Source organism: Polistes dominula, unplaced genomic scaffold (assembly GCF_049000335.1).
Source record: "Polistes dominula isolate Pdom_NZ unplaced genomic scaffold, Pdom_raw_medaka contig_25, whole genome shotgun sequence".
NCBI lineage: Eukaryota > Metazoa > Arthropoda > Insecta > Hymenoptera > Vespidae > Polistes > Polistes dominula.
The window spans coordinates 2,489,440-2,503,541 of NW_028301094.1; the positions used below are offsets into that span (position 1 = coordinate 2,489,440).

Below are 14,102 nucleotides of genomic sequence, written 5' to 3' on the forward strand. Positions count from 1 at the left end.
AACGAGATTCATGAAAAAACTTCTTCGTTATATGTTCTCTCTCTTTCTATCTTTCTTTTTCTTCTTCTCTTTTTCTTTTTTATCTCTTTCTATCAGTTTCTTACACTTTTTGACTCACTACTCTTATCTCTCTCTCTCTCTCTCTCTATCTCTTTTCTACTTCTTCTTGAAACCCTTCGAATTAGATTTCCCGATTCAAGATATCTTTCGACTATTCGACAAAGAATTCTTCTTCCTTATTTTCCACCGATTTTATCAACCGTTTTAACTCCTTCTAAAGGATCTTAACTTTCTTTTTCTTTCTTTTTTATAGATTTATCTCTTAACGTTTTTCTTTCTTTGTTTTTTTCTCTTTTTAACACTTTGGAGTAGGATTACTTATATTTGAGAAATACGTGTTCTCGTATTAAAGAATCTAATGATGAGAAAATACGTAATTGAGATTTTTATAATATATATTTTTTAATGAATTTGTTTAATTATCTTAGGGTAGTATGATTAATAATAATTTAATTTAATTTTGTAATTATTTAAATATATATATAAATATAAATATATATATAATTATAAATATATATATATAATTATATATAATATAATTGATAATATTTTAATTTATTGTTTAATTATTTAAATGTAGTTTGATCGGTAATAATTTAATTTAATTTTTTAGTTATTTTAAATATAGTATTATTAATAATAATTTAAGTTATTTTTTAATTATTTAAATATAGATTTTTATAAGAATATATATATATATATATCTGATGTTAGGAATAAATAATCAACAAATATAAGTTGAAAAATTTTTGACACTTGCATTTACATAAAATAAACATTTTAATATGCAATACCATAATTGATTATATTCTATACAATTCTTTTATGAATTAATATTTTTTATTATCAAAATTTGTATTTTTTAGCATGAAAACATTGTTCCTTTTTCTTTTTTACATTCCATTGAAATTTTCATACCGTTTCACACCGTTAAATCTTCATAATTTAAATGTCTCAAAATTTTCTATGCCTCTTTTTCAAATCTCAAAATTGAACAAAAATATTCAACAGAGTTGTATCAACTAAAGTTAAACAATTTTATTCGAATTGTTATATTTAAAAGTTGAATAAAATCATTGTAAAAAGGAAAGATACCGGTTATCAAAATTCCACTGAATCTTCTTCAAGATTTTTCGAAATCAGACCGTTCAAAAGTTGATGGAAGGGCTCAGGGGAAAAGGTTGTGGTAGTGATGGTAATCGTCCAAGCGCAAAAGCTCGTTTCACGCGATTTCTAGAAGGTGGATAATACCGAAAGAAAGAAAGAGAGAACGGGGTTAAAAGATCGTAGTAGAAGTGTAGGATAATTTCAACTCTTCTTTGAATATTTCAAGTCTTGAATAGAAATCAGACCAATGAATTTTCCTTCCTTGGGCAAAGATTAGTGTCATGTCAACGATGAATACTTCATACTGAACTTTACATACAACCAATCCACTATAATCGTAATTATCTTTTGCAATGTAATTATTTCTTCTTCACTCGAGAAGAAAACATTTTTAATTCATAATCGAATTAGTAAATTTTAACAATTTGTTTATTAAATTAATAGAAAAAAAAACATCGTAAAATTTACGTGAAAAATTGTCAAGTAGAAAGTGCAATCAAGTTTGATGTTTAATTATTTTTCGTAGTTATAAACATTTTTTATATATATATAGTATATTTTTTTCAAAAAGCATGAATTAATCCAATATATATTGGAAAATTGTAATATTTAAGTAATATAAATTATAAATTTGTTTAATAATCCTTTTCTCGCAGACAGGACACATCATATTCCTGTGTCAACAACCAAACGAGTTTCCCTTATATATTTTACAGGATTTCATCTAACCAAAACCAATTTTGAAATTAAATTATTTCTCACAACTTTGATCTGTTTGGATAGCATACTATAAAAAAAAAAAAAAGATGAAGAAAAAAAGGAGGGTTTTCTCGTCAATGAACGTAACACGCCGGAGAAGTGTATTTATTCACATATATATATATAAACTCGAGTATAAATGTATGTGTTTTATGTATATATGAAGAGTCCTCTCATCTCAAAAGCTTTCTACGAAGATGTTAATTTATATTTTCCTCGTTTGAGAGATAGAAAGTAAAAGATAGTTAAAGAAAAAAAAATAAAAGATAAAAAAAAAATTAAAAAAAGAGAAAGAAGAGTTCAGAGTTCAAAGAGAGAGAGAGAGAGATAGATAGAGAGATGTTGAAGGACAGGATGAGAAGAGGTTTGGTAGCATTCGCAAGCTACTCGAAAGCTTCCTCCTTCACGGATTGCTACTTCTTTCTTCAAAACTTGATCGTTCGTTGGTTCGTTAGAATATTCATAAATACGCGTTAACTTAGCCACTTTCCTTCCGTCTTTCGTTCGTTCCTTCCTTCCTTCCTTCCATCAAAAAGTTTTTCTTAACAAAAACTTCTGGGCCATTCCTTAAGAAGAGAAGAAGGAACGTTTTCATGAGTAAAGGGGTTATCCAGCTATTAAAATTCTTTCGAATATATATTTCCATCAACGTTGAAAGATTTTCACAACCTTAAAGGAAACTATAACGATATACTTTATCTTTTTCTGTTCTTTGAAATAAAAAGTTCTTTATAATTAGTAACACCTTCTTTTTTTTTTTTTACGATAAGCTTGTTAGAAAGGAAAAGGGTTCTAACATCATTTTTTATGATTCACGAGTCTCGTAAAGTAATATAATAAATAAGATGATAATATAATTTCGAAAATTAATTGTCAGTAATTTTAATGCTATCATTTGAAATAATATTTCAATAATTGTATATACATTTATAAATATTTACAATAATATTAATAATAACACGATATTATTAACATATTTTTAAAAAATAATAAAACCTAAAATATCCTATCATTTCTAAAATAATTATATTAATACTTAGCTGACCGATCGGGGTTTCTCGATTCATTGTAAGTTGATGCTAGACAAGATCGAGAAAATCTCCTATATTGACTTTAACAACGGGTTTCTTTTTATTCTATTATTTATCTACATTGTTGTCTTAATTTATTGGTATTAAAATTATAAATCTAATGTCGTTAATATTAATAATATTCACGTCACTTATATGAAACCTGCGTGTTGAAAGCCCTACAGTTCGCTGCTTCACACGTAGTTGGCTAAGTATTAAATATATTAAAATAACTTCTTATTAATTTTTAAGTGATTTAATTTATAATAAATAAGACATATTACATATATACTATTATTACATAATTTTTGTTTAAAAAAAAACTTGTTCAAATCATAGACAAAATTTAATATACATATTTCAAAAACATGCACTCCGAATCCTAAATATATTCAAATAATAGAGAAAGAAAATTGAGATATACTTATACATATATGTGTAGTGTGCGTGTAAGTGTGTACAGTCACGCATGTGGTAAGTCTAGGCACGCGTGGGTAGTTTCTTTATTTCAAAGTGAATGACGTGACGAATCCAAGGGAGAAGCTCGTAAACCGGGGAACTTTACTACCCCTTGAGTTTTAAGGTCGGCACGTAAAGGTTACTTGAATCTCAGTTCGATCTAGAACCTCCAGGAGAGTACCTACCACTATCCTCCAGTTTTTCATTTTAACAGCTTTACCGTAAACACTTTGATAAGTTGTTTAATGATCAAACCCTTTCCATTCCTTCATTTCATTTTATTTTAAATTTGTTTTGTCTCGTCATATAGAAAAATTATTTTTACATTAATTTGAATTATAGTTTATATCGTACTAAATATTTTAACATAATCAAAAGAAGGAAATATCTTCTATCTTTTATCTTTTATCTTTTCCTTTTACGTTTCATAGCTCAAACCAAAAACGAATAATTCGAGTCAAGTTCATATATAAACAAGTTGTAAGGATAGAAGATAATCTAAAATCGGATGGTAAAAAGTGAAAGAGTGAAATAAGGGTGAGAGGTGGAAAGGTGGGGAGGAGGGGTAGTAGTATATAACGGGTTAGATTCAATGGCGTGCAAGAGATAAACCGTCGAAATACTCACGTAGAAACTTACTACGAAACGACGTCTCTTGTTTTTATCCTAGCTCGTTTTGCACAACCCCATTCGTTTCTTTCTCATTCTAGGTACACTACGTCTAGTTTTTTTGAAAGGTTTACTCCATTTTACACCGTTTTATTTTCATTCAACAAATGGCCTATCTTTAAATACAACGAACTGGAATTTTTTTCTCTTTTAGGCTTTATGAAGTTATTTATAAAAATAGAAATACCAAAATCTGTTTTTTAATAAACACATTTGGATTTTTTATTAAAAAAATTTATTTATTGATAGAAGTATCTTTTTTATTACTAATTTTGTCTAAATATAATAATATAATAATATATATAAATATGTTAAATATAATAATAAATGTAAAGTATTACATTTTGATTTATTTTGTTTCATCGTTCATTTTTATTTTTTATTCAATATTTTATTAATAATATTTTGCAAAATAATGTAACTTTGTAAAATTTAAAAAATCAACGAATCATTTTGTAATTAATTTTTAATTACAATTTGATATTGGAATGATGATTTACACGAAATATAAAAATAACAAGTAGTAATGGTCAATGTTAAATCGGACAAAATAAATTATATTTCATAAAATATCATAATTTTTTTAAATTTATAATTATCAAATCATCTGTAATTAATTACTAATTACAATTTGATATTTGAATAATAATTTACACTAAATATAAAAATAACAAGTAGTAATGGTCATTGTTAAATCAAACAACAAAAAGAAAATAAATTTCTTTTCATTTCTAATTTCAGGGCAAGATGTCAATGACAGGAAGCTTGATGGGTTACGAGAACAATAACGAAGTGAATCAAGCGAAATGCAAGAAACCGTTGAAACCACTTCCGGTGATGTCGAGTATAAATGCAAGTGGTGTAACTACGACGAGTACAGGAAAGTCGTCAAAGAAAGTTCGGATTTCGCGTAAAAAGGAATCAACGTTTCGAGGTCACGTTAATAGTCTTTGGTCGGTATGGTACGGGATATTGGCAGTTGCATTTCAAACTTTCATCGCTTTGAGATACGCCAGAAGATTTGGCAGTGAGTATACTTATCTTTTTTCCTTTTTTATTTATTTAAAAAAATTATCTTTGGAAACAGGTCATCATTTTTTTTTACTTTCAACATAATTTAATTCTTTTTCAATACTCAATTATCCTTTTATTTATATTTATTTTATTACTATCAATTCAAAATAAACTGCACGAGATAAATTTGATTAACTACATTTTTTTTGTATCGTTTTTAACATAATTAACATATATGAAAAAAGTTTTAGAATGAATTATACTGGATGTTCTATCTAATTTAAAAAAGGTCACATTTTTCTTTATTTTTTAATTCACAAATGTAACTTCAACAAAAATACTGAATGACTTGATTAAAACTCATCTTAGAGATAATGAATTTTAATCCAATAGACGTTTGAAAAAACTTTGAAAAGGAAGACAGTTTAAAAAAAAAAATAAAACTACGTTTTTCTAAAGTTGACAAAATTACAAAGAATCCTTCTATTATTTCTTTTTTTTTTTTTTTAATTTTTAACATTTTTTCTTTCTCTCTCTGACAGAAGAAAAGTCACGTGTCATGAACAGAATTTCATCTTAACGAGATTTAACGCGAGTTTTTCGTTTAACTTTCGGTCAGAACTATAAGCACACATACACACTCACGTACGTAGAAACGTAGACACACACACAGAAGCATCATCACTGTCGCAATAAAGGAAAGAGCTCTTCAGAATAGAGAAAAAAAAATTTTTTTTTCTTCTTCTTCTCCTTCTTCTTCTTCTTCTTCTTCTTCTTTGCGAATCAACCACGAATCTTTCTCTCTCTTCTCTCTTAATCTTTCAACCCTAGGTGCACCACCACCACCACCACTACCAACCTAGGTTGCTGCTGGTTTTATAGGATTAAAGGAGAATTTCCGTCTGCTAGAAAAGTTCGCGAACCGATTAAAAGAGAGAACTGGAGGCTTTTTACCCGTTGCCGTTTGTTAAGAAGACGACTAACGCTTCTAATAAGTAAATCGAGAACGTGAACGAACCTTTCTCGTCTATGACGAAAAAACGTCGTCGAATTATTTTTTTATTCCAGTTAAAAGTGAATTAAGTTTGTCAAGATAGACAAAAAAAATATTTTTCTTCTAATATCATCCCTCACCATTTTATTTTACATTTCTTTTTTATACTTTGTGTTTAAAGCTTTCATCATCATTTTCATGTTTCATCTTTGCTAACTCGTACGAAATGCAAATACTACACTTATTACATATTTAATTGTATTTATTATTTATTTATTATTATTATTTTTATTTTTATTTATTTATATTATTATTACTATTTCAATATAAATAATAAACAATGAATTAATAAAATAACGAGCTTCCATCATCATTTTCATGTTTCATTTCTGCTTACTCGTATTAAATGCAAATATGCAAATACTACACTTATTGCATATTTAATTGTATTTATTTTTTTATTTAATATTATACTTATTTATATTATTATTTTTATTTTTATTAATTTATATTATATTATTTACTATTTCAATATAAATAATAAAAGATAAATTATTAAAATAACAAGCTTTCATTATCAATTTTATGTTTCATTGCTGCTAACTCGTACTAAATGCAAATACTACACTTATTACATATTTAACTGTATTTATTATTTATTTAATATTATTATTATTTAAAGTAATTCAATGTTAAACAACGAATTAATAAAATAACGATAACGAATTAATTTGGTTTAGAACAAAAACAAAATACAACAAAAATATCTTAATTATTAAATATAAATAAATAATATTGAAAAAATAATATACAATAACAATAAAATAATATATAATAAATGCCTTAAATAATAAAATAACGATAAACAAATTATTTTGGTTTAGAAAAAATACAAATGCGCAAAAATGTCTACTTAATAAGACGAATAAGATTTAGAACAAATTGAAGAAACTAATTTACTGTATGTTGTATTTTTTTATTTAATTTTTTTTTTTTATTTCTTTTTCTTTCAGCATATCTCTCGTTACCATGGCCGGCGGATGCACCACCACCTAAAATCGAGTTGCACGCGTGTTTGGTATTAGCCGGTGCTGGAGTTGTTTTACTTCCGGTTTTACTTCTGGCTGCTGTTCTCAAACTTGGAAATCTCGCCAACGATGGAATTAAACTAGGCCGTCATTTGAGCGCATGTTCGCGTGATCCTCCTTCTTCCTTACTCACCAACAATCCTGACAACAGTGAGTAATTTTTTGTTTCTTACCCCCCCCCCCCAAAAAAAAAAAGAACAAAAAAAAAGAAGAAGAAACAACGTCTTGTATAAAACAAATTCTCCGATTACATTTACGAACAAGACACGATTGTTTTCTATTTTGTCTTAGTAATTTTTTGTACAATTTATTTTAGTTATTTGTTTTTGTATTCTTTCATGTCCCAGGCTTGGCAAATAATTTATGGAGACACGGAGGACCAACGTCTGCGTTTGTACATCTATGTATGGCTATGTGCTTCCTTCTGCCGTCTCTGCTCATGGAGGCGAGGATGATACACGCTGGATTTTTGCCAAAAGGTAATAAGCCCTTCGTTGCATGCCTACTATTACTACTACTACTACTACTACTACTACTACAACTTGTTTCACTCAACGACCTTTCTCATGTTCTTTTTTTTCTTTCCATCTTTCGTCGTTCTCGTCTTCGTCGTCTTTCTGTTAAATAAACGCGATAACTTAACCACTTTTTTCTCACGTCTTCCGTTACATTTACAAAACTTGAAAACTAAATTCTTCTTCTAAATTTTTTTTCCTCGAATAGTTTTAAGATAATTACTTTAAATGCTAATAATGTAGGTGTACATTGAGAATTCGAATGGTTTGAAATGTTATTTTGTTCTAATATTAAATCTAATTAAATTTATTTATAATATTTAATCATGATTGTTAAACAATTTCAAATTTTTGATTATTAAAATGCGATTATTAAAAGGGTTTATTAAAATACGAGGAAACTACGTGGTTATTTTTCTTCGTTTAATTCCACGCAAGTGGTAAAAGCACGAATTTAGTCGGACAAGTCTTTCCTGTAAAATCGTTGACTCGAACTACTTAAATCACAATCAATCTACATTTTTATTTACAATTCAACCTAATGTCTTCATTTTTCTTCTTGTTTTTATAAAATAGAACGTAACTATACGATGTAAATTGTAAATTAATAATGTACGAGTAACTTAGTCAATTTTATTACATAATTATTATCATAAGAAACTTCTTATCTTCTAATCTTCATACTGATTAAATTTAATCAGGTAAGAAAATTTGATATTAAGGGGAATATTCTTCTCGTCTATGTAATTTCGTCTAACAACGGCACATATATTTAAATGTATGCGTATAAATGTGTTTGTTCTTACAAACACACACGTATATTGTTATACAAGCCTAATCGTTATTGTGTATATCGTTCATAAATGTATTTCTCAATGGGGTGGCATAAGTAAACTCGATAAGTTCCGTAGTCACCGAGAGTCGCGAGAAAATTTAATAAAGTCTCTTCTCTCATCCCTTTCCCAACCTTTCTTCCACCACCACTCCCACCCCCTTTTTCACCACAGTCAAGCTTCTCTACGACACAATGTCGGCGTCTTGGAAAAGACGATGACGTATCTTGAGATTTAACTCGAATTATTTTCCAACTAAAAATATATTTTTTTTTTTTAACTCAACGTTGGTTCTCCTAGTTTTTTTTTTTTTTTTTTTGAATTAATTTCCTATGCATAAAAATACATAAGTTTCAAATAATAAAATAAATTATTAATATTTTATTTGTCAATTGTAAGTAAGAAAAATATTTAAATGTCGAGAAATGGTAGGAAATTTTGTCAACTAATTTTTTTATTGGACTAAAATAACAAATAAAAATTATTTTATAAAATACATTTTATTTTTATTATATATAGGATGAAAGAAAACAAAAACAAACGTAAAATATTAAGTAATATACTATTTTTTATAAATAAGTATAATAATAAATATTAAATAATAATTTAATTTAAGTACATTAAAAAGTATTTTAGTAAAAGTACTTTTAAAAAGTAACTTTATCTTATTTATTATTATTTTATAAAATTTATAATTATTTAATAATTTAAAGTACTTTAATTTATTTATTATTTTTTTATAAATTTTATAATAATTTAATAAATTAATTTATTAATTATGATTTTATAAATTTTATTATAATTTAATAAATTATTAATTATTATTATATGAATTTTCTAATTATTTAATAAATAAAAGTACTTTTAATAAATAAGTATTAAAATATAATAAATAATAAATAAATTATAAATTGAATTAATATTGAATAATATTTTTGTAAAATTAATTCGACATTTGTTTTATTCTTTTTTTCAAAATTTATTAACGACTGTTATCAGGATAAATCTTATCAATCGAATAAGGGAAATCTTGACAGAAAGAAATCGAACGATAACGAAATTAGTTTCGTTTCTTCTCTGGTCAAAGTTAAACGAATTAAGATTGAGTGACTTTGAGAGACTACAGGAAGCAAGGAAAATTAAGGGATTCGTTTCACACGATCAACTTCGAGGATTTAATTATTGATTGTGACTTAAACGAACACTCTTGAAAATAATCTAATATAATATCAATTATCTTTCTTAACAGATTATTCTATCTGAGAAAACCAGAGAGATTTTTTTTTTATCTAAAAAAAATAAAAAAACCATATCAATTAATTCAAGTAAAAAATGTCATAAAAAAAAGTTAAATTAACAAACAAATAAAAACACACACATACAGACACATAAATAAAGGATAGTAATCAAGAATAGATTAACCTAATTTTCTCTTATTTCCAAAGTAAAATTAGATTTACAAATTAAGTTATACCCTAGAATTTTAATCCAACCTAACTGAAAATACTAAACCTACCAAAAATATATATCTGTTTATTATTATCAAGATAAAATGGTCGAATATTTTTTCGTCTAAATGATTATTAAATAATTATAAGTTTCTCCGAATAAGAAAATAAAAAAAAAAAAAAATAATGAAAATTCGAAATGAAGTTCGCGAGATGTTGTAGTCTGTCTAATTTAGATAGAGGGTGCTTATCATACTTTAACACGAATCGTCCATTAATATAAATCTTACAAGATAATAACAATGTGGAATGATGTGGTCAAGCACCGACAAATCATTATGGCGTGTACCATGCTCATAAATTAGTTTCACTCTTGACGATTCTCCCTGTCCGTGTGGTTTTATTTTTTTTTTTGTACGCGAGAAGAAATAGGGGAATACTTTAATTATTTGAATAGACTGTTGGTCGACACCCTCGTTATACACCACCACCAATCATTTACCTCCCACACCATCTCGATTCACCCTATTGTAAATGGAACAACACGGGTAGCTTAACTTTCACTATACCTAACACGATTCGTTTCTTGTACACCCACTATCGCAACTTGCCAACTGTTATCTGTTCTTCGTATTCGATATATCATAACTTAATTATTATGCTTGAAATTTTCAAACTGTCCTCCCCTCTCTTTTCACCCTTTTTCTTTACTGTGATAGTTGCTAATACTTTCAACGACAAAAAACAAACACCATAACTTCATTCTAGTTTGTTTTAATTAATATTGTAAATGTTATTAAGTTATAAACGTTGAGTTATTATACCAAAATGATCATTTCTATTAATGCAAATTAAATTTAATTAATTAGATTTAATTGTAATCCTTTCCCTTATTTGTCAATACCTTCAATTAACGAGAAATAGTTTTTTTATTTTTAATGATGCAAGTATTGTAAATTAAATTAACGAATTGAGTTAATAATTTGTATATTACTATTTTTTATTTAAACAATAAATATTTTCTTATTTGTGCTAATATTTAACAATTTGTTAATTAAATTTAACAAATTGGTATTAATACTTGTCTACCTTTTATTTCGATTTGTTTAATATTTCATTTGAAGCAATTTTATTATTGTCAAATGATACTAAACGATTTCTCATATTTAAATTTCGACGTATTATCTTCAAATTGAGTAAAAGAGAGAGAGAGAGAGAGAGAGAGAGAGAGAAATAAGAGAAGGAACTATGGGTAGCTAAAGTGCTCAGAATGTTACGGTAGGACTCGCAAATATCATTTGCTGCGCGCATTAAGCTCGTTCATAATTACGACAAAGTGACGTATGTAAGCTCGAATAGGATAGAAGTACATCTTTGTATATGTATGCATGAGCATATATATATATATATTCATGTATATACACATATATATATACATAGAAGACTTTCGTAACGAGTGTACAACGCAGTGGGAAAGAGTCTGACGAGAAGCAACAAATTGTTAGTCCTTTAAAACGTTGGAATGGGAAAAATTATGACGACTTAAATATGTTTCTACTTAATTATTCTCGTAGACAAAGCCATTTGCTCGGTTAGTTGATTTCAATTCATAAATTGTCCTGATTCATTACTAGACGTTTATGAACAAAAAAAAATGTCATTTAAAATGGGGCTTATTTAATAAGATTATTATTAAAGGAAGCTTTATTTAAATCTGCTGTACTTTGGTGACCAAAAATTATTTGTCGGTTGTTCAAAAAATATAATATTCGTAATTTTAATCACCAGATGATGATATTTCGTTTGAAATAAAATTGTTTCAGATATTACAATTATTTGATTTCGAAATATTTGAGTATTCATATTGTATTTTTTAATTTTAATGTTGACAATGTTATAAATGTAATTTACAATGTTTTTCTTTGCAACAACAACACTCTTTTGAAATTTTTTTCAATTTAATTTTTTCTATTTTTTATAGCACCATCTACGACGTAATAAAAAAAAAGTATTTCATAAACGAAAATACTCTTTAAGCTTTTATCAACTAGAAAATTACTTCTTTTTTTCCCCTCCTTGGTGGTATATATATATATAGTTTATCAGAAAAAAATATCAAACCTTTAAGATCTCTCATGCTTCTCACCTCGTCTCGTAAAAAAAGGATTTTCTGAAACGAAAGCTCGTAGAAGTTTCGCGTCTTTATAGTCCTCAAAAGGAGCTTTAACAACACTTTTCACTCTCACAATAATATGAAGTCAGGATATTTTTTTTTTTTTTTTACTTTTGTGTACATTGCATATAAAATATCTTACGATTTGAGTTTTCTTTTTATTCTTTAACATTGAATCTCAGCTTTTATTATTATTCTGTAACGATATTTTTATTTTAACCAAACATCAAAGCAAGCATGAAAAAAATAATGCTTTTCTTTCTCAAGACCAATTTTATGTAATCTTTATCGACCACACACTCTCATAACTATACTTATCGTTCTTATGGCAAATTGGAAAAGATATTTATCATGAAATTCGAAGGGTAAAGAAAGGAAGGGATCTAGCAAGTCATGCGTGTGAGCATCTTTTGGGGTTCGAAATTTGATAAGAAATAAATCGTGAAGGGCTATCCATTAGTATTATTGGTCAATGCGTTTGATATCTCGAACAAATCTTGATTGCAATAAATATTTGTTCAATATTTCATTCAAAATCACTGTGATTATAGATTACACGATCATTGTACTCAAATAGAAAAAGAAATTTATCCCGTTAAAGAATTGTTGTATTTTAATATTAATTATAACAATTAATTGGTAATTTATTTTTGAACAATTAATTATTCTTATATTAAATACTTGGATACTTCGGATACGAGTTGCTGTGGTTTTGTTTTAAAATGTTGATTTAACCCTTAAAGTGCACATGGGGTGTTTGACACCCCAACAAATTTTTGATCTCTCGAAAATGGTACTGAATTCGAAAAAAATGGATTATTTGTCGCCATCTAGTGTTAATTCAGATGGGTATAAAACCTATTCTATTTTAAAAAAGATGTATCAAACTACTTAGAAAAAAATTGCGAGGTCTAAATATTAAATAACGGCTTCAGGAGACGCGTTTAAACACGTTGGGGTGTTTTGACACCACAGGGTGTTTGCACCCACAGTGCACTTTAACGAACTTTTACCAAGTGTGCACTCTTTAAGAGTTATATATAATTCTAAATCTTTTAGTGAAATTGTAACACACATAAAATAATAACACCATTATAATGTGTTATCAATTAATATTTTTATTAAATTATAATAAAATAATAATACTTAAAAAAATATAAAAAGGAAGGTTAGTTATGTCGTATGTAAATCTGAAAAAAAACGTGAAATAATTGAACTGTAATACAACGCCATCTATTAGAAACTTACGTTAGCTAAAGACCTACATAACCTTTAAATAACAAATCTTTAAATTAGCAATAAAAAATAACAAATTAAACTAAATTTAAAAAAATTACATAAAATAAAAAATATTTCAGGTTAAAAAAGGTTCAGTAGTTTCGAAGTTTATTGAAAACCAACAATGTGACACTGTATTTTTCTATATAAATATTTGTTCAAATAATTATATGATTATTTAATACGACATTTATGGTATATAATTCATTCTAAAAAAAAATGATGGACAATTTGTATAAAAACAAAATGTCTCTGACGATGTTAAATTTGTGCCTTTGCATATGATTTCATTTAAGGATAACCTAGAAACGTTTAATAAGATATTAGATACATATCTAACAGGTCTCAGTAAAAGATATCTGTTTTAGAGAAGTAATCGAAGTCAGTAGAAAATGTGGCTTGGCAAACTACCATAGTGATATGGTGGTCGAGGCAATCAGGAATTTCCCTAAAGCAGTCTGACTTAAACGAGCCACCGTAGACGAAGTTGCCAACTTGTGGGTATAATGTGGTGAATATACACGTATATACATCCACATGAATACATAAGAGCACATTAATGTAAGCGTAGGAAATCCAGAGTTTACGAAGGTAAACCTAACGAGTGAGAGTGAGAAAGAGAAAGGTTGAGAGAA

The 14,102-nt window shown here is 26.9% G+C and overlaps 1 protein-coding gene across 7 annotated transcripts in view; it reads left to right on the top strand.

Moving 5' to 3' along the window:
- tinc (transmembrane protein tincar) overlaps positions 1 to 14,102 on the top strand; it is a 193,659-nt gene that overhangs the window by 143,887 nt on the left and 35,670 nt on the right. For all 7 annotated transcript variants that reach the window (XM_089176408.1, XM_089176413.1, XM_089176412.1 and 4 more), the window contains 3 exons: positions 4,866 to 5,151; positions 7,146 to 7,370; positions 7,568 to 7,699. In XM_089176408.1, the coding sequence (XP_089032534.1) occupies positions 4,872 to 5,151; positions 7,146 to 7,370; positions 7,568 to 7,699 (637 nt within the window). In that variant the 5' untranslated portion in view covers positions 4,866 to 4,871. The remainder of the gene's footprint in view (positions 1 to 4,865; positions 5,152 to 7,145; positions 7,371 to 7,567; positions 7,700 to 14,102) is intronic.